The following is a 24,662-nucleotide window of genomic DNA, read 5'->3' on the forward strand; positions in this document are numbered from 1 at the left end:
GTGAATCAGGCTGATAAAAGAAAACAGACTCAAATTCAAGGTGAAAACAAGAAGACACTGCATTAGGGATTTGCTACAGTATTAAGGGAAAAGCAGGGGAGAAACCCGATGCAAACTAATAATCTTTAAGGAAACAGTGGAAGTGACCAGTAAAACCCTTAATGTCCCAACTGGCCACTCAGATGGACAGGACCCCCCACAGGCTGTGTCTGGACTTGTAAAACCTTCAGGGCGGGAAACCCCTGAGGTGAGTTTTGCCCTGTGAGCTCCTCAGTGGGGACCAATTCTGAGGTAACTAAGAAAAGGCGGGAAATTCCGGTCTGTGCCGGTTCTTGTTTATCACTCTGAGGCGGAGGGCCCCTCCCTGTCCTGAGGTCAGCTGGTAGACAGACTCCATGTTGTTTTTCACAAACAGCCTAGAAAAATCATTTAACATTATCAACTAAACAAACAAAATTGTGGAATTGACATGAATACATAACTGATCACCATCACCAGTAGGTCAGCCTATAACTGGGATGATTTAGTCAGGGTCAATCCTGCTTTGGGCAGGGTTTTGGACTCGATGACTCCTGAGGTCTCTTCCTAGGAGTCTATGATCGCCAACTTTATACCCAACTGACATGTTTTTATTTTAACAAAATGTGTCACTAAAACAATTTTTAAAATTCTAACTACAGCTCTGCTATTTGTATTTTCTGTACGAAAAAGGGCAAATATAGTGACAACCTATAAAGAAAGGAAATAAGGACAACTCGGAGAATTACAGGCCACTCAGCTTAACTTCAGTATAAATTTACTATTGTCCTTGTTGGTTATAACACTTGATAGAATTCCCATTTTTAAAAACATACTAAAACAAAAAGAAAATGGAGCAAATAATTACACAATCAAGTTGCAGACACCGAGGAAGTAACAGCCAGCATGAATTTATCGAGAACAAATTGGGTCAAACTAATGGTACTAACTCAATACCTTTTTTTGACAGAGTAACAAACTTTGTGCCTGAGGGGAAGCTGTAGGTGTGGTTCAAACCAGGATTAATCCTGGGCAGCCCTAAAGCCTGAGTCAGAAAAGAGGTCTTACTAAGTGGCCCTTTCTGTGCTGGAAATCTCTTAGTCAATGAATGCTGCCCACATTAGGGGGTAAACAGCTAGGCTGTGCCCCAGACAGAGCAAAGTCTAGGTCTGCCAGTGGAGGGTGCCACAACGAGACTGGTGATGGGCCCAAGGGTAGCTAGCAGCACTTTGTAGCAATGTTTTTCTGCACTAGATCATAGAGCTCTTTTGGATGTGGCATTTTCTCTCAACACTGCACATACGTCACCCCTCAATCTTCCTTTCAATAAGCCAAGTAGACTGAGGGCTAGCTGCCGTCACTTGGTCCCAGGGCTTGCAAAACAAAGTAACCTCACATGGTGTAGGGTCCACACCAACCTCTCCTTCTCTCTAGCCACAGCGCTTGGCCTCCTCACTTCATGTGGCAGTGAGTTCCACAGGGTAAATCTGCCAGGGAAGGAAATTTATTTTCTCCTTTTCAATCAGGGCCCCACTCTGGCTCTGAGGGGGTTGAATTAGGCCAGGCAGACCCAATTAAGCAGCAAATGAGGGAGAAATTTAGGTTAGGAGCAGGCCTCTAATTAGAAGCAAGCTCGTTTGAGAGGCACCAGGCAGAGCTTCCATCAAACCTAGTGAGTGGTACCAGGGAGTGCTGCCGGGGGAGGCGAGTCAGGGAAGGGAGACAGAAGGAGAGGCAGGAATCCTGAGACCTAGGAGAAGTAGGTCTGGAATGAGGGGAGGCAAGCTAGGGAGTGCTCTGGGAGTGAGAGCAGTGAGGTTAAGGAAGCTGCAGACTGGAGGGTTTGGGGTGGAAGCCAAGGGAGAGGCCAATGTTCCCCCGCCAGCTATTGCGGCCGGGGGCAGCCGACCGGGAGCGAGTGTGGGGAGAGAGCCAGGCGGTGACAAGATGCGTCCGCTGCGCTGGGGCGTTGGCCGCGCAGTGGGAACCCTCAGAGTGGCCAGTAGGCAGAGCTGGTGAGCGACGAGCCGAGTACCCCGCGGCAGTCTGCTGTAGGGGAGATTTCGTTCCCTTGTGTGGCCGGAAGCCTTGCCCAGAGCTGACAGCATGGCCCCTTTCCCTCCCACATTAACATCCGCTGTACTCAGGGTGGGAGACAGATCACACCAAGAGCTTGGCTTTATTAGATGTTCCCCAGTGGCCACCCGAGGGTCCGACAGAGACGTGGACCCTGGGGTGTCAGGGGAAAGTGGGGAGAGGGTCTTTTTGCTTCTCAGTGAGTGGCCATGTCAATGAGGGTTTGTTCTGTGCCTCCTGGCTGATTTTTCTGTGGGTCAGGGGACCACAACCTGAAAAAAGTTCCCCAGCCCTGCATTAGAGAGAGAACCCAGGAGTTCTGGTCCCTGAGCCACCCTCTCTAACCACTAGACACCACTCCCTAGCCAGAGCTGGGAGCGAACCCAGGAGTCCACTTGCCAACCCCACACGGTGGTCCTAGGGGGCTGGTCTGAGAGCAAGCAGCACATCGGGGTGCAGACTGACGGTGGTCCATGGCGGGTGATGTGGGGGAGTGGAGATCCAGAGCATCCCATGTGTGGGAGGGGCTATTGCTTGGGGATGTGGGGGCTGGGGCAGACACTGGCAGAGTCGCTCTAGTCCAGGCTGGTCCCATCCCCACCCCTCGCGCTGTCCATCATCTCCTTGTACTGGCGCTTGAAGAAGCCGAGCTGGTAGGAAAGGGAGGGGGGAGATGGTCAGAGCCAGGCAGACAGACACCCGCCCGGAGCAGGGAGATGGGATTTGGGAGCCTCCCTCTGCCCCTCTCCCCAGCTGGGAGAGAGACAGGGCCAGGCTGTGGGGAAGGGGTGAAAGCCCTGCCCCCCTCACCTTGTAGAGGGCTGCAGTGATGAGAGCCAGCAGGACCAGGCCTCCCACGCTGCTGCCCACAATGATGGGCAGGTAGTTATAGACCACGAGCTGCTGCACCATCGTCTGCACCTGCGGGGAGGAGCCGTGAGATGGGGACCCAGGACTCCTGCCACCATCTCCCATCTCTGCTCTAAACCACCAGACTCCACTTCCTTCCAGAGCAGAGACAGGAGACCTGGCCCCCCTGCTCTAACCACTAGCCCACACTCTCTTTATCCCAGCACGGTCACTCTGGTACCTGGCGCTGGACAAATCCCTCCTTCTGGGTGTATTTCTTCTCCTCGTATTCAATCCGGGCCTCGCTCACCAGGGTCACTTTCTGCTGCTGAGTCTGGAACAGAGAAACTCCCTGTCCCTGACCAGAAATGACACCGACCTGCCCAGAGCGTCACCCCAGGGGTCCCAGAGCAATCGACAGGCCGGTCGTACAGGAGCAATCCCTGGCCTTGAGATGCAGCTACCTCTGGGGAGGGCACCAGGGCAGTTCAAAGGGGAGTCTCCCGCCCGGCCAGGAGGCAGAGGCAGCTCTCGTACCTGGGAGACCCACTGGAAGCCGACGTTCCCTTTGATCATGAACTCCAGCGGCTGCTGCATTTCCAGGGAGGCGATTGTGCACCGGATCTTCTTACAGGTGGCCACAGAGCAGTCCTGGGGCAGAAGAATATCACCGGGTGAGGCAGGGACGTGCAGGAACTTGGAATGGCCATGGTGGTGAGGGTCTGTCTGTAGCAGGAGGCTTTCCCCCAGCCCAGCCCCCCACTCGCTGTCTGTGTTTGTGCAGGGCAAAGGGGCTGCTGGTACCACACTGGCCTGTACTCACCAGCAGGGGGCGCTCGCTCATCAGCTTCACAAAGTCCTTGGAACCAGGTGTTCCGGCCTCATTGGTGCACTGAGCCAGCTGGGGCTGTGCCAAGAGAGAGACATGGAGAGAATGGGGGTGTGGAAATGGGGCTTTCACCCCAGCAGGGGGCGCTGTGGGGCACAGCAGGTATCACAGGGCCCATCTCACACACACAAGCCCAGGGAGAGGCAGGTACCTTGGAGGGGACGACCTCAGAGGCATCCCACACACGGACCCCGCTCAGCTCCACGGGGAACTGGAACGTGACCGACAGGGGGACGCTTCGCTGCCGCAGGTTCTTCACCTGGAAGAAACAGACTCCCCCTAGGAACTGCAGGGAGAGAACCCGGCAGCTCTGACCCCCAGGCCCCGGCTCTACCCCTCAGACCCTGCTCCCCTCCCAGAGCTGGGGAGAGAACCCAGGAGTCCTGGCTCCCTGCCCCTTGCGTCTCCCCCATGCTCTAAATCACTAGATCCAGCTCAGGCATTTCCACTCCCGTCCCCTCCTTTGAGCCCCCCCACAACCCCCAGCTTCACCTCTCCCTCACACGCTGTGCGACCAGCCTCACCTCGTACCGATGTGTCACTGGTGCACTTGTCTCTGCCGCCTTGGCGGAGAAGTTGACGTACTTGGTCGACTCCTCGAGGCTGGGGGAGGAACGAGGGAGATGGGAGTGTGATGGGTGGAGCTGGAGGGTGGCAGTGGGTGTCATGTCCAGCAGGGGGCGCTGTGCAGCAGGGAACAGGAAGGGGCCCAACAGGGGGCTCTCTCCCAATGTCTCTGCACTGACCTACCTGCTGAGGATGATGAAGATGCCGTACTTGACCGGAAGCTCCGCCTGGTGAACCATGCGCTCAGTGACGGGGCCGCCGTTGTCACTGCGGGGAGGGGAAGGCAAAGAAGAGATGTGAGGAGATGCAGCCAGATAACCTGGCACGAAGGCTGCACTGTAACCCACTGCCCCTCACAATATTGCACTGCACTGCACTCCAAAGACCTATTCCTCTGCCCTGTACCACACCGCAATGCTCTGCATTAATTGCTTCTTCCCTGCACTGTAAGTCACTGTATTGCAAAACACACTACAGCTTTGGGTCCGCAGCACTCTCCTGCACTGCAGTGTATGTTACTTCACAGCACCATATTCCATCGCACTGTACCATAGACCATTGCCCTGGCCTGCAACATACATCACTGCACTGCCACAAACACCACTGGCCAGGGATATTCATCACTGCCCCACGCTGGATGCAGCCTTTGTTATAGGACTGCACCTATTACACCTACATCACTTCCACTGCAGTGTATCATATGTCACTGCTCTGTTTCATAGCCCACAACACCACCTTGCAGTATAGGCAGTGAGCTGCGCCATACTCCACTGCACTGAAGTGCACCAGCTGTCAGTGCTGTGGATTATATACCATGGCATGACTCTGCAGGTTACATCCATGGGCTGCAACATGCTCCACTGCTTTGGGTACAGATCAGTGCCCCACGCTGAAGTATAGGTCACTGCACTGTGTTATGCCCCCTTTCTTTGAGCACACAGCACTGCACAACACCTCTCAGTGTGCAGTAGCCAGCCTCTACTGCCATACACCAGTGCACGATGCACTCGGCTGTATCTGACTGCTCTGCCTGGCTTCATGGCATATGCCACTCTGCAGTGGCAGCCATCACCATGCTGCAATGAATACTCCGCCACTGAGGTGCACTGCCCTCCACTCAATGGCACTGTGACCCGCATCACTCCTCTGTTTGACACTGCCCCCTACCATTGCATTTCACCATGCCATGCACTGCACCATGCACAACACATCCCTGCATTGCCCTCACAGATCACTGCACTGCACTGCAGCATACAGCACTGCAATAGAACACTGCTGATTGCCTTTCACTGGATTCTGCACCATCACACCAACCTGTAACCTGCCCCATGTGTCCTGCATCACACATCAGTACACTGACCTATGCACCATTCCTCACTGCACGGCCTGATCCATTTACCCCTCTTCACAGTTTCCCACAATGCCCTTTGCGGCCTGCCCCCCTCACCTGCTGGCGCTGGCTGTCATCTGCAGCCTGTCCCCCAGGTCGGCCTCAGAGGAGACGTCAAAGGTGGCAAGGAAGACGGCCTGGGAAACACACGTGGGATAAGAGGGAGCCATGCCCCGGGGGACGGGCAGGAACAGGCTATTGGTAGGGACACCCCTACCTCGGCTCCGCTCCAGAAGATGGGGGGGTTGATGTGGCAGGTGCTGTTCCTCTGAGTCTGCTCCTCCGAGCTCACGGCTGAACTGCACTTAATGGCCATGGTCCTCCTGTTAGACTGAGCATAGGGACCAGCCAGTGAGAGACAGGGTCCAGAGCGACCCCTGCTGGGACTTCTGTCTGATCCTTGCAGCACAGCGCCTCCTGCTGGGCCCCCTGCCTACTCCCTGCAGCACAGCACCCCCTGCTGATTCCCCCACCTGCTCCCTGCAGAACAGCACCGCCTGCTGGGCCCCTCCCTGCTTCCTGCAGCACAGCACCTCCTGCTGAGTCCATGCCTGCTCCCTGCACCAGCTGATCACCCACACCCATGCCCTGTATCCCGTCTCCCATGTCTGTGGTGTTTAGAGAGGGTGTGGTACCTGGAGCAGCAGGACCCGGCGGTAGGACAGCGCGGCCGGGTAGAAGAACCGCACTGTGGTGCTGTAGGAATTCTCCCCACGGTTCTGGATGGAAACGGTGATGTTGAGTTCAGGCGTGGCGCCCACCACCAAGGTGCTCATGCTAAGGGGGAACACAAAGGGGCGAGTTTCCTTAGAGCAGTGACCCAGCATTGCTGTGAGCTTCAATGGGGCAATGCCCAGCAGGGGAAATGAGTGCTGTGAGCTTCCCATAGCAATCCACAACCAGGATCTCCACACAGCCCCTCATGCCACTGGGGGGCACTAAGGCAGGGTGTGAGCATCTGATACAAATTCCCAGCTGGTGACTGAAGAGCTGCTCGCCTCCTGTATTGGTGCCCTGTCTAATGCCCCAGGAAATATGGGAAGGTCTGTAGCTGGGTGTTGCAGATCTGAGGCCTGATTAAGCCAGACAGTCCCCACTATGGAAGTTATTGTGAGTGCAAGGGGAGAAGAAGGGGGGAGGGGGCTTACCCTGAGAAATTGAAGGAAATGTGTAGTTCATCAGTGCAGACTTTATCGTCACCGCAGTCCTTCTCAAACGGGAGCTAGGGAGACATCCCGGGAGGCAGAGAGGGAGGGAAGGGAGCATGAGGTTAGAAGGGGACTGGAATAAACTCAGACGGCATTTTCACCCATCATATCATCTCAATTGTCACCATCACCACCAGCAATACAGTCTGAAACAACAGCGTTACCAAGAGCACCATGGCTGCATTCTCCCCCTACACTGTGACCTGCACCATTGCATTCCAACAGACCCACTATGCTTCAGCCACCACTGTCAACGAGTTCTCTACCATCTCAACCACAGCCAACATAAACTTCAAAACTCTCTGAGGTAACACTGTCCCTAGTAATATAAATGCAGGAGCCTCTGCCAATGCTAGCACCTCCACTACTGTCTCAACCATCGCCTTCACCGCTACCTCCGATACAGTGTCAACAAATCTGTTAAAATGACAGAATCTCTGCAACCTCAGTCACCAATGTAACCAACATCATTACAATAACACCATCCACCACTGTGAACCTAATCTGAAACAGCACTGTTTCAATGCAGCCATGATAACAACTAACACTCTAACTATGAGCATTAAAATTTCATCTGTAATAATACATCAACAGAATCTAAAACAATAGTTACAGAACAACATCAAACTGTCACCAACACCACTACAATCACTGCCACCCACTAGTACAGTGTGTAACAATACAGTAACAAATACAACCATTACAAACTCAACCAGTACTGTTATTAATACTACTACAATCTCCATACTATCACCACCATCACAAATGCAATCTGTACCAGACAGCATAAGAAAAAAACTAGACCAATCTGAATCAACACATAACCAGAACTATTACACTCTGCGATAGCTGAAGACTGATTGATCCAGGTGATCACACTCTGAACCAACATCACCCATACCACAATAACTACAGCCTCAGCCTGTAACCAAGGTCTCTACTAATCCAGCTAATTCAACCTCAATTTATACTATCACCAAAACCATTGCAGTCCTAACCACCAATGCAATTAATAACACAATCATTTCAACCTCACTCAGCACGGTCACCCACGTTACAAATTTACCCATCAACACAGAACATCAACACCGTAATCAAAACCAGAGTCACTACAACGTCACAAACACTGCAGCCTTACCAAGCCTACAGGCACCAGTATGGAGTCCTCGCTCAGGATGGGTCTGAGACCGTTGGTGTTAGCGATGGGCTCCCCCGTCAGGGTGTAGTTGAGGCGCAGAGTGATGGGGGTCAGGGTGTCCTCAGGGCAGAGCTGGGGAGACACGTAGGGACCCATGAGGAAAGGCGGATCCGGGAGAGGTTTGTTCACTGGGTGATTTGGCACAAGGGGCAGGGTTGCAGGGGCAGACACAGCAGGAGGGGGAGGAGCTGGGAACCCCCCACACAAACTCACAGGTAACATTATCGGGTATGTCTCACATCTCCGTTCAATGCCCAGTTTCAGCTCCCTGCTCAGGACGGGGCCGGTGGAGCCGAAGGCAGCTCGGATCTTCCTCCGCCCGGGGTCCAGGGCCAGGCTGTACTGGATGGTGCTGGAGATCCTGTTGCCTACGGGGGAGAGGAAATGCAGGACAGAGGCTGAGAGCAGGACGCTCAAGGGCAAATGGGACACGGGCCTGCGCTGGCTCCAATCCTGCTCCAAGACAGGGGACTAGGAGGTTGGGGAGTGGGAGAGAATTGGGGGGTAGGATTGGTCCAACCTAGGCTGTCCTTAGTGCTCTTCGTGACAGTGAAGCAGACCTCTGCCCCACTGGTCTCTGTGTTGAGCTGTTCCTGCTCCTGGCAGTCGAAGGCTGAGGTGTGGATCGTGGGGGGCTGAAAGCTGATGGACACCCCGACTCTGAGCACTGGCCGAGACCTGCCAGGTGGGGAACAGAACCATCATCCTGCCACTCCCTGCACTGGGGCTAGGCCCTGTCCCTCCCCTGAGCCTCCCAACCTGCCTGGACGTGCCTCCAGTAGGCAGAGAGACGGGCTATGGACACACATCACTGCCAGAGGAGATGCTGGAAGGCAGAGAAGGAGGCAGCCGCGCTGTTATCCTGCCCTTCTCCAGCAGGGGGTGACAGGCACCCACCCACACACCCATGTCCAGGCTCTGTCTGAGATTGCCCGGCGGGGCAGGGCCAGGACACAGGGACTCACCTCAGCAGCAGGACCTGCCCTTGTGCTCCCACCGCGATGTCCGGCAGCCCATCCCCCGTCAGGTCTGTCCCGCCACTGACGGCCTGGCCAAAGTAGTGCAGCCTGCTGGGGAACTGCGCCCCCTCTATGCGCTGTGGGGCAGAGAGAGCAGTCGGGGACGGGAAGGGGCAGCTGTTCTGTGTAACGGGCACTAGGGGGCAGGCGGCCAACAGAATTGCCTGGGCAAGGTGGAGGCGTGGCTCCGTGCCCTGCAAGGGGTGTGGCCTGGTGCGAAAGGGGCGGGGCTGGTGCAAGCCCCCTCCAGCCAGCCCTGCAGCGCTGCCCGGAGTTTGCTACCCAGGGTTCTGGCAGAGATTGAAAGGAGCCGATGCTCTGACTGCTGCTGCTGTATTGGCAGCGGTGGGTGGGAGCCCAGTGCCCTGTTAAATTGCCAGACCCCAGGGTAATTGCCCCCTCTCCGTCTCTCCCAGGCCTGCCAGAGGGGAGTGGAGGGTGAGGGAGGCCAATGGGTGGCTCTCCTGCATTTTTCTCTGAAATAGATATTTTTAAATAATATAAATCTAGAAAAACCAAACCAAACCAAACCAAACCAAACATACCTAAACTTCTACTACAGGAACATCCCATCTATACCAATATGTCTGTATCCGGACCTATACTCTATCACTGGGGTGTATGGGGTTGCATGCTAGTATTGATTTTTACCTGCACCCAGCTCTCACCTGTGGCTCCACATAGTTGCTTTACATGCAGCAATGGCCACACCCTGGGCAAGGGCTTTGACAGGCCGGCTAAACCAGGTGAGGGTAACTGATGGGACTGAAATCCTCAGGGAGTTAGAGACTTGCTCACCCCAGCATGCGAAGATGGCTTCGATGGATCAGATGGAGGAAATCCTTTTGATTCAACGGCTGAGAAGGCATTGCAGCAGCGCACTGTGGAGTGCGTGGGGGAATGTCAACGCATTTAAGGTGACGTGGCCATCCAATGCAGCCGAGATAGTCTCCAGAAGCAACGATTTTTTTCGTGCCACTGGATTCCGACTTCTGAGGCCGAGAGAGTGGGATCTTTTCTGTGAAAAGGCTTTCTCACTATGATAATATTTTTCACGCACAGGTTATGTTGTGCAAAAAAAGAAGAAGTTGGTAATGGGAGCATGGAATGTCTGTACGCTCACGGACCGTGAGGACACAGTAAGACCTCATTGGAGAACAGACCTAGTCGCTAAAGAGCTTTCACTCTATGGTATTGATATCACTGCCTTGAGTGAAACCAGACTTGCTGAAGAAGGATTTCTCACTGAACTAACTAGTGATTACACCTTCTTCTGGAAAGGGAAAGCGCAGAATGAGGATAGGATTCATGGAGTCGGTCTGGCCGTTAAGACTTGTCTGATGAAACAACTTTCGGACCTGCCTGTCGGTATTAACAAGAGGCTTATGAAGCTACGCCTACCCCTTAGTCACAAGTGGCATCCAATAGTCATCAGTGCTTACACTCCCATCATGAACAGCACAGAGGAGACAACTGAACAGTTCTATATTGATCTCAGTTCCATTCTGTGCTCAGTGCCGGCCAACAACAAGTTGATCTTGTTGGGAGACTTCAATGCCCAAGTTGACTGCGACCACAGTCGATGGGAAGGAGTGTTAGGCAAACATGGTGTTGGTAAGATGAACAGCAATGGCTTATTACTGTTGAGCAAATGTGCAGAATATGACCTCCTCATCACAAACGCAGTGTTCAGGATGGCAAACAAATACAAGACTACTTGGATGCACCCTAGATCAAAACAATGGCACATAATAGATTTTGTCATTGTTCATCAGCGTGATATTCGAGATGTCCTTATCATCAGAGCCATACAAGGAGCAGAGTGCTGGACTGACCATAGGCTTGTCCGCACTATTTTCTAAATACACATCACTCAGCATCACCCAAAGCGCCTAAAGCTCATTCGAACAGCCTTTAACATTGCCAGACTCCAGCAGCCTTCTCATCTGCGTAAGTGCCAGTCAAGCCTTGATGAAAAGTTGACTGCCAATGGACCACTGATTGGAAGTCCAACCCAGAAGTGGAGCCAGTTTAGAGAAATGGTGATGGACACAGCGAAGTCAATGCTGGATCCCAAGAAACGCAATCATCAAGACTGGTTTGATGAGAATAACAGTGCTATTGAGGACCTGCTTGCCAAGAAGAACAAGGCATTTATGGAGTGGCAGAATGACCCAGGCTCCATCTCTAAGAAAGACAGGTTTAAGTTTCTCCAGGCCCAGGCTCAGTGAGAAATCCGCAAAATGCACGATCAGTGGTGGGAGAAGAAAGCTGAAGAGGTGCAACACTATGCTGACTTAAGTAACTCAAGGGAGTTCTTCAACTCCATCAAGTCAGTCTTTGGTCCTTCCAAGTTTGGCTTTGCCCCCTTGTTGTCTGCAGATGGAACCACATTGATTAGGGATAAGGCTGGCATTAATAACTGATGGAAAGAGTATTTCAGTCAGCTCCTGAATCGTCCATCATCAGTCGATCAGTCAGCACTGAAACAGATTCCTCAGAAGCCAACCCTTGAAGACCTGGGAGAGCCTCCATTTATTGACGAAGTTAGAAAGGCCATCAGGTAGATGAGTTGCGGCAGGCATCCAGCAAGGATGGAATTCCTGCAGAATTATACAAGGCATTTAATGAGGAGTCACTTAAGGTTTTTCATAATGTCTTGACCAGTATTTAGGAAGAGGAAGAAATGCCATCTGACCTTCGTGATGCCGTGATAGTTACTCTGTACAAGAATAAGGGTGTAAGAGCCAATTGCGGGAACTACAGTGGTATCTCGCTGCTTTCCGTTGCCAGGAAAATCTTTGCCCGCATCATCCTGAACAGGCTGATTTTGACAGTTTCAGAAGTGAATCTCCCCGAGTCACAATGTGGCTTCTGCTCTAATCTCAGTACTGTCAATATCTCAATACTGTCAATATCTTCGTAATGAGACAGGTGCAAGAGAAGTGCCTTGAGCAGAATATGAACCTCTACTCTGTCTTCATTGATCTGACGAAGGCATTCGACACGGTTAACTGAGATGCATTGAGGCACATCCTCAGGAAGCTGGGTTGCCCACCGAAGTTCATCTCACTCATCAAGCTGTTTCACGATGACTTGACAGGAGAGGTACTCTCGGCTGGTGTACCATCTGAGAAATTCAACATCTCCAATGGCGTAAAGCAGGGCTGCGTACTTGCCCCAGTGCTTTTTAACCAGTTCTTCACTCAAGGCCTCATGCATGCTATCAGAGACTTAGATCTTGGTATTTACATCAGATACCGTTTGGATGGTTCACTGTTTGATTTGAGACGCCTTACTACAAAGACCAAGACACTGGAGAGGCTTATCACCAAAGCGCAGTTTGCTGATGACTGCGCCCTTATGGCACACCAAGAGAACCACCTGCAGACCATCATTGACAGATTCTCTGAAGTATCTAAACTGTTCGGTCTCACAATTAGCCTCGGAAAGACAGAAGTCCTCTTCCAGCCTGCTCCAAACAGTGCTCCTCCACAGCCATGTATCACTATTGATGGTACACAACTGAAGGTAGTGGACAGCTTTAAGTACCTGGGCAGTACAATATCAAGTGATGGATCCCTTGACAAAGAGATTACAGCGAGGATCCAGTCAGGTACTTGGGAGATTGCGTATTAAAGTTCTTCAGCACAAAGATATTCGCCTGTCAACTAAACTCAAAGTATATGATGCCGTGGTCCTCACCTCTCTCCTGTATGGCTGTGAAACATGGACCCTGTAATGTAGGCACTTCAAGCGGATGGAGCAGTTCTACATGCGCTCCCTACGATCAATCATGCGAGTATGCTGGCAGGACCGAATTACTAACCAAGAAGTGCTTGATAGAACTAGTTCCACAAGCATCAAAGCCAAGATCCTCCAGATCCAGCTTCGAAGGTCTGGCCATGTTCTCCTCATGGATGAAAGCAGGATCCCAAGGCAGCTGTTCTACAGGGAGCTGGTACGTGGTAGTCGCAAATAGGGATGCCCAAAGAAGAGGTATAAGGATAACCTGAAGACCAACTTGCAGTGGACAGGCCTTCAGTCTTGACAATTTGAACTAGCTGCTGCAAACAGGACTAACTGGTGTTCCCTTACAAGGAAAGCAGTGACAAAGTTTGAGGATGACCGCTGCCAACGCCTCGCAGCTGCACGTGAAAGACGACATAGAGATGTGTTCTTTCCTGTCCTGACAACCAGTGTCCCATGTCCTATTTGTAGCCGCATGTGTGCTTCGACCTTTGGGCTCCCAAGCCACATGTGTTTCCACAAATGAAATGCACAATGTCTTCCTCGGCTCCCGAGAGACAACCACCAACAACCCTATCACTACAACTATATCTTCTTGGACTGGTTAGAATATGGAGCAATGTCTCATATTCCATCATTTGGAAACAACCCAATTTTGCTTCTAAGAATCCATCGGAGTAAAGACAAAATCTTAAAACAAGATTCAGGAAAATGTGTGTGAGGGGGGGGTGGGGATAGAGCTGGAAAGAGAAGGAACTGGGCAGGTAAAGAGGCCTATTTCATAGGCTCATCCAGATGCATTTGGAAATCATGCCACAGCTCTGGGAAGCCCGTGGGTATGGTGGGTACCCCGGCCTCCCCAGTTCTTTCCAGGGTGGTCAGGCTCACAAGATCTAGACTATGCTCTAGCTGGTTGGTTGCTTTTCAGGTGGCCATTTTAGTAACACTAGCCCTGTAGACCTTCTCACAGCTTTTCAGGTGTGCCCAGCACATCACTATGTATTTACCTGGGAACACAATTGTCTGTTATGTAAATAATTCACTCGACAATGCAGTCCTGCTCTCACCCTGTGGGAACAGGAGCAGTCCCATGCCGGGGCAGTTGGACCGTGTAAGGGACAGGAGGGGGCAGCAGAGAGTAAGGGTTAGGAATCACAGCGAACTAGAACTGGAAAGGATTTTGAGAGCACATCAAGTCCAATGCAGAAAAAGGCCCTTTTACCAGACCAGGGACTTGAACCCTGGGCCCTCAGGCTACCAACTGAGCTAGCCAGGCTCACAATATGAAGAAAGGGAATTTGAACCCTAATTTCCCAGAACAACCCATACCACTCAACTACCCATGGCCGCCACCAAGGATGCCCCCGTAAAACATCCCATCAGGGCTGTGTGCTGATCCCACCTTGTCCTATGAACTGGTCTCACCTGTTTGTACTGGGGACTGAGGCCTCTCTTTTCCCCATGGAAGATGTACAAGGCCCCATGATTGTCGTTCTCCGTGGGGGCCCCGATGGCCACGTCCGTCTGTCCGTCCCCGCTGATGTCCCCGATTTCAGACATGCTGGCCCCAAAGTGCCCGAACGCCTGCCCCGTCTGGCCCTGTAGTGTGCTCCTATACTTCAGCGTCACCCCCTGCAGGCCAGATTCAAAGAGGCACATGGGGAATAGAGCAGCATTGACTGTGTGGGTGAGCGCCCCCTACTGAGCCTCTCCCAGCAACAGGGCACCCTCCAGCGCGGCACAGGGGCCAGCATGGACTGTCAAGCGAGCGCCCCCTCCACCGAGCCTCCCGCCTCTCTCACAGGAGCATGGTGTTCATTAGACAATCTTTGTATTAAGCAGCCACTGTTCTTGTCTGTCTGTCACGGGATTTTCAACTTACGACTCCTGTGCACGCGCCGACACGGCCTGGCTCTGTGCAGCGCCGCACGGAGAGAGGAGCAGAGACAGTGGGAGCTGAGCCCGCAGAGCACGGGGAGAGGGGAGGGGAAGGGGAAGGAGGAGGGCTGAGCCATCACAGCGCAGGGAGAGGAGACGGAGAGGGCTGAGCTCCCAGAGCACCAGGGTGGAAGCAGAGCTGCCCCCAAGACGGAATGGGCGGCTCTTGCCCGCTGCCCCCGAGCACCGGAAGGGCAACAACCTTGCAGATCTTAGTAGTGGAAACACACCACATTTAAGACCAAAAAGAATACATATAAACTTTTAAAAAAGACAATCTCTCTCAAAGCACACCAAAAGGGTAAACAGAGAGTTTTCAGCTAGAAATGTAGAAGAAAGATTGGACGGCTCACAGTTAGCAACTACCTTGAATCGTACTTAGCCATCGAATCTTTCTCCTACATTGGTAGCTGAATATGTTATCTTTAGTCTTTGGTGCGCATTTTTAAAAAGTTTTTAAAGTTTTATAGCTGTATTTTTTCACAATATCCCAGCCCCAGGGCTGCCCACGTAAAACACGACCCACAGCCCATCCGTCCTACCTGCCGGCTAACCGAGTACTCATAAACCCGCCCTCCATTCAGAGGTGTATAGAACGTAGGGGCTCCGATCAGAACCAGGTCCGTCTTCCCATCACTGTTGAGGTCCACAGTGCACAGCGAACCCCCGAAATATGAGCCAATCTGGAGGGGCAATGAAGTCACTCCATCTTAGTCACCTCCTCCATTTTCTTCCAACAGCATCCCAGCACCTGCCCCCATTCCCAGGTTCCATCCATCCTCTTCCCTCACCCCCCCTTTAGGCACAGCAGGTGGTGCCATTACTGTCAGTTTTCTGTCCACCGGGACATAGAAGCCAAGGTAGGCAGCATCTTGCTGAATGCACATTGTGGTGCATCTCTTTTTAGAGACTGTGCTTGCCCAAGTAGCACTATCTGCGCTCCTCTAAGTCACTGTTGTGAATCCTGCTCAGCTGGAATGCGTAGGCAGAAGATCTTGGAGAAGCAGACAGTGTTCATGGAGGTGCAATCCTGCTCAGACCCTGTGCCTATTGTCAGTAATGTTTTAACCCTGTCTTCGTTTCTTTCTGTTAGTCTGATGAGTTCTGTCTAAGGATTGGTCTAAGCTAACCAATTCGGCTGGTATAGCTACATTGCTCAGGGACAGGAAAATCCATCCGCCTGAGCAATACAAGTAAACTTACCTACCCTGTGGGGCAGCTGGTGCTAGATAGATGAAAGAATTCTCCTGTCGACCTAGCAACTGTCTCTTGGGTATGTCTACACTGCAAGAAATACTCCGAAATAGCTTATTTCCAAATAGCACGTCTACACTCCAGGGAAGCCTCAAAATGAGTCTGAGGCAGGATCCCCTAATATGGACACACAACCCCAATGTACAGCCCCAGGATTCATGAGGGAGGAATTTCTTTGAATGGCCAGGGGAGGAGCTATTTCAAAATAGCAGCAGTGGAGCGTCCACACTACAGCTATTTGGAAATAGCTATTTCGGAAGAGGCGTTATTCCTCGTGGAATGAGGTTTACAGAAGTCAGAATCAGCTGCCCGTTATTTCAAATTTATTCCTTGATAACGGAATTGCTGTGTAGACGCTCGCACTGTTATTCCGGAATAACGCTGCTGTGGGGATGCACCTTTGGGGAGGGAGATTACCTAGGCCAATGGGAGAAGCCTCCCGTTGGCAGAGGTATCCTCCTCACGGAAGGGTTCCACCTGCACAGCCTCAGCAGTGAGGAGTATTTGAGAGCAGACAAGGCCAGCTGAATATCAGGCACTGGGATGCTGGGGAGATGCCGACTCTCAGCTGCGGTGCAGTTCTCTAAACTCGTGAAAGTTTTCCCCTGCCTGAGTCCTCCTGACCCAATCACACTATAACAGGGTGTCAGAATGGTACAGGCTTCCTTCAACACCGGCTCCACCCTGTGTGTCATGCTCCCCATACCTGAGCTCCTTCCTTCGCCCAGCTGGCTGCCCATTGCCCGCCATTGGTATCTCGGCTGAACAGGACGACTTTGCCGACGTGCTGGTAGCGAGGGGCCCCGACCACGTAGCTGCTCTGCCCGTGGGCGGTGATGACCTGAGATGAATAACCTCAAAAGAACAGAGGGACACGGAGAGGTGAGATGGGAAACAGCCACAGGACAGTGCTCCACAGGGATCCCTTGCCCCGAATGGAGATACAACCGCCACTTAGATGGGGCAGTGCCTGTGTGGCGTGGGGGGGATTGTATTCACTTGGTTCACTTTGTTATGTCGGGTGTGATTCCTACTGTCCTGTGCTGCTCTGTTGTGACCCCGTGTGTATGTGCCTCAGTTTCCCTGGGCCCTGCAGTGGAACACAGCTGGGGATAGGAATGTTGGGAGTGGCTCTTCCTGAATGGGAAGCCGGCCCTGACTGCCCCATCTTAGCATGTACCCAGTAATAGCTCAGACTGTCCTGTAACCTGAGCCTGGGTGAAGGAGCAACCAGGTGACACCTTGCCCAGGAATCTGAACAAAGGCGGGGGCGGGGCTGGAGATGCTGGGTGTGAGAGTTACTCTGGGCTGGGGGAGGATGCAGGGAGGGGGACCAGGGTGCTGGCCCTGGGCCTCCCTCTCCCCAAGGTGGATTGTGCTGGCTGCTCCTGGTTCCCTTTATTAGCAGCAAGTGGGTGCTACGCTGTGTCTCTGTCAATGAATAAACCTTCTGTGCGATTTGCTGGCAGAGAGGCAGGTCTGGCTGCAGAGGGGGGTGCAGAGCCTGGGTTCTTACCCAGGTAAGCATAATCCATGTCGCTGGAGGTTCTGGACACATTGATGAAGCTCGGCTCCCCACTGGTCCCATATAAATATATCCCACCGGACCAGTCGTAGGCTCCCACCGCTCCCAACACCGGCCCCTCCTAAACGACACGCACGGCAAAGAGAGGGATGACGGATAATGCGCTGCCCAGGAGAGATTCACGAGATCCCCGCACCATCTGCAGCACAGCACGGCTCAGCGCAGGACAGGGGACAGCGGGGATTGCTGGGGGGGAGAGAGCACCCCCTACTGAGGCAACAAGGGAAAAGCAGCTCTCACACCGCTCCTGCAGGGGTCACTGGGGCTTTCGAGTCACCCATGGGCAGCAGGGGGCCAGGAGATGCACAGGAGTGTGCAGGGCAGCAGAGCCAGCAGCTTTGCAGGCCCTAAGCCAGGCTCAGGATCCTTAGGCTGAAAGATCCATCAGGGCAGCGTGGGGCAGGCCCTAGGGCCGGGCGTCACTCACCGGGGACAGCAGGGAGCTGAATCCCGCCTGAGACATCTCCAGCTGGAAGGAGCTGCTGCTCTGGGACTGGGTGCCTGGGGGGACAGACAGCCAGACAGACACGGGATAAACAATCATAGAGGGGAAAGGACCAGTATCCCTGCTCCCCAGAGCCAGCCCCTCCCCCCACCTAGAGGCTGGTTTCAATCCAGAGAGAAAAGAAGGTCCCTGTATCGCATCCCTCAGTCCTTTGAACCAGACAGGCCCCTGCCTGGGTGTCCCCGGATGGCAAATCATGGCGTATCAGCAGTATTCATGGAGTGAGAGCAATAGGTAGATGTTGGATGGGGAAAGAGAGACAATATTTGGGGCCTATTTGAGCTCTGGATTCCCAGCAGCCCCCTCCCACCTGGGCCTGGAGACACATCTCTAGAGAGTCAGGGCCAGTGCGGCCCCTGCCCTGACTCCGGTACCTTCGATGGCGAAGATCTTCTCCTGCAGCTGGCTCTGGATGCCCTGGAGGGCGTCGAAATTGTCCACCCGGAAGACGTGCTGGTCGGCGGGTGCAGAGGCGATCTCTCGGAGCTCCCCTTGGGCAGCATCGCTGGAGAAGGCCTGGCCAACCTTCGCGGAGTAGAGGAAAATGCAGGGGAGACCAGGGCATCAGTGTCAGTCACAGCCAAGAGCCCTGGGCACATACCCACCCATCTAACCCTGGCCTATGCCCCCTTGCAGCACCCTGCATTTCCAGCCCAGCAGAGTGGGCACGTGGACTGGACTCCCCGCCTTAGACTGGACAATGCTGCTCATCTTCACCAAGCATGAGTGTGCGGAATCAGAATCTGTTCCTCAGTCAGGCTAGTGAAAGGCCGGCTCTGCGATAGCATCACTGGCCCAGCGCCTTGTCCCAACGCTTGTGCCCTCCCACACTTGAAGCAACCAACCTCCCCCCTCCACCCTGTTCCTGGCTTCAGACCTGCACCAGCTCTCTGCCTGGCCGCAGCTCACCCCAATGGCGTAGCGGGTGATCCCAGCTCTCTCCGCCTCGGGGATAACGGCTGAGTAAGGAAGTAGGTCGTTTTTCTCCCCATCTGTGATCACAATGAGAATCTTGGTGGCTTCATCTCGAGTGCCGCTCCCAGAAGTGAACAGCTCCTGCCTGGAAATGGAAGGAACACATGGGCGGGTTATCGCTGCAGCTTCCTCTCCTCCTAACTTAAAGCAAGGTCGGGGTTTGGTTGTGCCAGGAAGATGGGAAGTGCCAGGAATGGGACTGTTTTCCATAACATGCAAAGGGAGGGGCTGCAGTTCAGAGGGATGTGATCTGAGAGTGGCCACTGGGGGCAGTGATTGCAAGGGAGAGCCATGATGTGGAGTGGCCGCTGGGGGCAGTCGTACCACCAAGGTAAGTGGGGCCCTCCTGTCCAGGAGACAGCCTCTGCTGCCCCCCACCCCCACCCCGGAGGAACCAGGGGGAGGGAGAGATTCCCCCACTGGACTCTGGGGACAACCTGGAGGGTGGGGTGCGCAGTCCCTGCTGCCATGGGCTGCCACCAGGCAGAAGTCAGCGGCCAACCCCACCTCCTACCGTGAGCCCCTCCTCAACCTCCAGCCCTCACTCACAGACCCTTCCATGACCTTGGCCTCCTGCCCGGAGCTCCCCACACCCCCAAGGCCCTGCTCTGACTCCTGCACACACACACACCCCTACAGCACCAGCTCCCTGCCCTGAAGGACCAAGGCAATGACAGGTAAATGTTCTACTTGATACATAATAGCACCTAGGTCCCACCCCCTGTTTTGGCATTGCCATACACAAAGTCCTCAGTGTCCTTGTCTCCATTTTACCAATGGGGAAACTGAGGCACGAAGTGGAGCTGGCTTAAAGTAACACAGCAACAGAGGCTCAGTGCTGGCCATAGAACCCTGAAGTCCTTGCTCCCAGCTCTGCCCTAACCTACTAGTGCCCACACCCCTTCCTGAGTCAGGGACAGAGCCCACCCATCCTGATGCCCACCCAGCCCATCCTGCTCTAACCACTAGTCCCCAGTCCCTCCCACAGCTGGGGAAAGAACCCAGGAGTCCTGAGTCTCTATATCTTAGCTTGCAAGTCATGGCAGCCCTTTCCCTATGGAGTTCGCACAGGGAGGGGGGGGCGATACCTACACCACTTTCTGGATGGCGGTGGCCGTGTGTGTCCATCTGCGAAGCTGCTCAACTCTCCGGATAAGATCGTCCGGGTCATGATTTCTGCTGTACTCCGTGAAGTCAAAGTGCTCTTTAAATGTATCAGAATACTGCATGAGCGCGAACTGCAAAGGGGGGCGGGGAGAGAGAGAAACAGCCCGAGGGGCGAAGGGTCAGAGAAGCAGGAATCAGACTCAGTTAAGGGCTGAGGCAGGCGTTCGGGGGTTCCTGGTTTTGGATGCAAAATTCATTGCAGCTCCCTGCAGCACAGCACCCCCTAGTGCTGCCCTGGGGCCAGCCCTGCCTGATAGGGGCAGGTAAATAGGCAGGGTTCTGCCTCTGCTTGTTACCTGCGTGTCGGTGCCACGGAAACGCTTCATGATCTCAGAGAGAAACGTCTTCATCTTTCTAAAGTCCACGGGTTTGATGCTGCCCGAGCCGTCGATGAGGAGCGCGATGTCCATGGCCCGTTTCGGGCACTCTGAGGGGACGGGGAAGAAGAGCCGGTTGGATCTCTAGTGTCCAGACGTCCATTGTCCGGCCACACCTGTGATCCGGGATCCCGGTGGGTGCTCCCAAACTGGAGCACTGAGTGGCAAAAGCTGGGCCTGTGCTGAGCAACTCCTCCCCCACCCTCACAGAGGCGCTGGGATGGTCGGACTCAGTGGAAAGAGCTAGAACAGATTGAAGGGCCCATCTGGCCCAGTTCCCCCCCCCCCCCCACACACCCCTCACCTGGCTGTGTGTCCGGGATGCGCCGGAGCTGCCGGAGGTTCTGGTCCAGGAGGAAGCAGTAGCCATTGAGGTGCATGTTCTCCCCGCAGGCCCGGTGCACCGTGGGGCCGCAGGCCTGGGGCACGAGAGAGGGATGAGGTCACTGGGCGCCCCTAGGAGAGCACTGTGGGGGTGGGGAGTCTGTTCCCTCATGGGTACACAGGAACTGACCCTGCCTCTGCCCCTGGAGAGAACAGAACCTGGGACTCAGCACCCGTCTCCCAGAGAGCGGACAGGGGTCATCACCTGGCTACCATGCTCCCTGCTATGGATGTGCCCAGTTACTGTGACATTACTCAGATACCCCCATCTGTCACAATGTCATCACACAGTCACTGTGCCCATGGCAACATCACCAATTTACCCCCATCCCTCACAACATCACGTCTCATGTCACCTAATTATCTGCTTTCCCCCCTCCCCCCAGACAAACCCATTCCCGTCATCACAGTGATGTTATCTAGTTACCACCTTCTGCACAGCGTCCTGGCACAGTCATTCTAGCGGCTAGCACCTGCCTACACACGCACTGTTATTCACCCCTCGCCACGGTAACAAAGTCGTGTTCCGGTGAGATTGACAAGAGCGGACAGAGTCTGTAGTTGTGGTCAGATCATTCGCTCTGACAATAGGGGCCTGCCTGTGTCATCTGACAATGAATTTCCTGGCTCACACCCCCGTAATATCATCGCTCTGGGAGGTTGCACAGTTGCTCTGCACCACCGGGAGGTCGTCAGGTTGGTCCCTTCTCTACGATGTCCCTGCGCTGGCATTTCAGCCCACACCCACTGCTGGGGGGAGGAAAACAACCCACAGCCCGAGCCCCTGCCCCCCTCGGGAGTACCCACCAGGAGCTGGGAGCCATGGGCAGCCAGGGACAGTCCGAGGGACATGTTCACCGCGTCCTGGGGCCCTGCGAGGGGAAACGCGCCAGCACCAGGGTAAGAAACCTTGCGGTTGGACGTGGTTAGCCCTGCACGTCTGAGTCATTTCACCCCACCCATCCCACCGGCTATCGCCCCACCGGGGGGGAAGTGAAGGCAAATTGTTTCAAATCCCCGCTCCCCCCTTGCTCCGCAGTTGCATGGTACTAGAACCCAGAAATCCTGTTTCCCAGCCTCCCCGCTCACCCCGCCAGAGCTTCCTCCCCTCCCAGGGCCTGGGATGGATCCCAGGTGCCCCAGCTCCCAGCCTGCCCGTGCTGCCCCACCGCACCCCACAGCGCAGGGCCCTACTCTGGATGGGGATCTCCTGGCAGCGTCGGGAGCCCACGTCACACGTGTAGACTTTGCCGGTTTCATTCACGTTTCCCGTCTGCAGCGGGGCCCCGACAATCAGCCTGCAGGGAGAGAGCAAGGGGGGGGTCAGAGCCCCCCATCTCTCCTGGGAGGTGCAGCCCAGCCAGGCAGGTACCTCAGGGGCCATGGTGCTGCAACAATGTCTAGGATGGGGGTGCTGAGCTGTGCCCCCCTTACACCTGTCCATGCCCCTCCCTGCCCCCAGCTGGGGACAGATGGGGAGATCTGGGCCAGGGCCAGGCACAGAGCCCCAGGCAAGGGGCTGGCAGCAGCAGGGGGACCAGTAGTTGGGTCCCTGGGTCTGAGCACAGATCCTGGGGCTGGGAGCCCAGGCAGCAGGGGGGTCCCTGGCCATGGGCTGGTGGTGGGATACACCAGGCACATACACCAGGCACAAAATCAGGAGGTGCTGCAGCATCACCCCCATGATCCTACTTCCCGCACCTCTGCCAGAGCAGGGGCCGTGAGATCAATGGGCCCAGGGTGCCCTGACACCAGGAATATTCCTGGCCCAGAGCCAGGCTGCAGCCAAACTGGCCACCTTGTGCATCCCTCTCCTGTGCCTCCCCTGAGTCTCCTGCCATCCCCACTCAGCCATTCTCTGCCCCCACTCCCCATGGATCCCTCCCTCCACACCCCGCCCCCACCACCATCCTCAGCGCAGTGGGGCTAGAGCAGCTTCCTCCTTCTGACTCCCCATGGCTGCCGGCATGAGTGTCCCTGCGGTGGTTTGGGGGGACCTGCTGGTGGGGGCAGGGCCCCCGGGCATTTTAAGTCACCCAGGGGCAGTAGGCATGGTCAGGAGATGAGTGAGGGGGGAGGGAGCGTGGGGGCAGCAGCCTCCAAAGACCCCCGGTGCTGCAGGAGCCACTGCCAGAGGGGGGTGCCCCAGGTAAGTGTGTCATCCCTCCTCCTCCCCCACATTTCCTTAGACACCCCACTCTCTCCAGAGCCTGCCCCCTCTTCCCTACCTCCCTCCTGAATGCAAACTGCTTCCCCCCTCCTGCTCCAAACTCCCTCCCAAAGCCTGCACCCGACCCGCGAGCCCCACCCCTCATCCTCCCTGCACCCAAACTGCCTCCCAGAGCCCACACCCCTCCCCCACCCCAATTCCCTCTCAGAGCCTTAGGCAGGTTGGGGGGGGGGGGAGAGGAAGACTTTATGGGGAGGGGCGCTGGGTGGGAGCCTGTAACTGGGGCCCTCCGAGCCCAAGTTCTGCCCTTACCTCCCAGCACTGGCCCCGCCGAACTGCATCACGCTCTGCCCGAACCCCGCGGCTGCCCCCTGGAAGGTGATGGGTCCGTCCACGTCCACGCTGAATCCACGGCTGGGGGCCAGCGCTGCAGGGGGGAAGCGGTCACAGATTACAGCTTTCCCCGGGGAGCGGAGGCCAGTGGGGGCTAAAGGGCCTGCCCCTCCCGGCTGTGGGACTGACTCCCAGCCCCCCCCCCCGGGTTCTGCACCCCTCATCTCCTCCCCTTCCCAAATTGGGGACAGGAGTCCTGAGAGCCCAGCTGCTCCCATTCCCCACCGCTGTGGGCCCCCCCTCGCCCCGACCCACCGGTGGGCATCTCACCCGTGCACAGGCAGAGGAGCTGAAGCCAGGGGTCCATTCCCAGTGGGAGGGGGGTTGACTTCTGGGTGTCAGAGCTCTGCCGAGCCCACAGCTGAGTGCCACGCAGGGGAACTGAGAGTGGGAGGCCGAACCCTTGGGAGGGAACAGGACTGCAGCCAATGAGAAAACGCTCCCGGAAGAGACAGACAGACACACCCCAGCGGCACTGACACCCGGGCACCTGCAGAGCTGCACCGAGTCACAGGTGCACCCAGAGACACAGGCCCCAAGCTCCACTGGGCTGCAGCAGGAAGCTAGTTGGGGTCAGGAATGTAGCTACGCTGAGCTGCTCCTGGAAGGGCCTTCGGGTCCCCACGTAGGCAAAGCTTTTCCGCCCACCGCCCCTCGCCCCGATCCAGCTGGGCCCTGGCTCCCCACACTGAGCGTAGGGACTCTCCTCACTAGGCCATTAAGCCGCAGCTAAACCCAGGTCAGAGCATCTGCATAAGGCATCAGAGCTGGTCCCACTGTCACAGGCCCACTGAGAAGGGGGGAAAACTGTGTGTGTCAAGGCCAGTGAGAATGGCCCACGCAGCTTTACCACACAGGAAGACAGCTACACGCTTAGATGTCAACACAGCCCCTAGGTGGCTACCACACACACAACCTGATACACATCTGAGATTAAAAAAACCCAACCT

General features: G+C 55.0%; 1 protein-coding gene across 1 annotated transcript; it reads right to left on the reverse strand.

Annotated features, from left to right (window-relative positions):
• Nucleotides 1-24,253, reverse strand: LOC149524397 (integrin alpha-D-like). Its single transcript, XM_089778909.1, has 30 exons — nucleotides 23,983-24,253; nucleotides 23,632-23,746; nucleotides 22,344-22,447; nucleotides 21,957-22,021; nucleotides 21,070-21,184; nucleotides 20,685-20,815; nucleotides 20,314-20,459; nucleotides 19,156-19,306; nucleotides 18,621-18,771; nucleotides 18,169-18,242; nucleotides 17,673-17,802; nucleotides 16,863-17,011; nucleotides 15,445-15,585; nucleotides 14,390-14,596; nucleotides 9,161-9,291; nucleotides 8,716-8,873; nucleotides 8,409-8,563; nucleotides 8,136-8,267; nucleotides 6,938-7,011; nucleotides 6,425-6,566; nucleotides 6,007-6,120; nucleotides 5,847-5,926; nucleotides 4,583-4,666; nucleotides 4,357-4,435; nucleotides 3,984-4,091; nucleotides 3,767-3,850; nucleotides 3,481-3,594; nucleotides 3,185-3,277; nucleotides 2,905-3,015; nucleotides 1-2,744 (listed from the first exon to the last, which is right to left on the reverse strand). Exons 1-30 carry the CDS (start codon nucleotides 24,017-24,019, stop codon nucleotides 2,670-2,672), a joined length of 3,450 nt encoding a protein of 1,149 aa, XP_089635035.1. The 5' UTR covers nucleotides 24,020-24,253; the 3' UTR covers nucleotides 1-2,669.
• Nucleotides 24,254-24,662: the final 409 nt, after the last annotated feature.

This window comes from Pelodiscus sinensis, chromosome 5, assembly GCF_052426305.1.
Source record: "Pelodiscus sinensis isolate ZL-2025 chromosome 5, ASM5242630v1, whole genome shotgun sequence".
Lineage (NCBI taxonomy): Eukaryota > Metazoa > Chordata > Testudines > Trionychidae > Pelodiscus > Pelodiscus sinensis.

Excerpts from the sequence above, each read along its gene's own strand:
- LOC149524397 (XM_089778909.1), bottom strand. The coding sequence starts at position 24,019 with ATGGACCCCTGGCTTCAGCTCCTCTGCCTGTGCACGG. Across the intron at positions 7,012-8,135 it reads TACTGGTGCCTGTAGGCTTG|CTCCCGTTTGAGAAGGACTG; the intron begins GTAAGGCTGCAG and ends ATGTCTCCCTAG. Across the intron at positions 3,595-3,766 it reads TGAGCGAGCGCCCCCTGCTG|GACTGCTCTGTGGCCACCTG; the intron begins GTGAGTACAGGC and ends CTTCTGCCCCAG.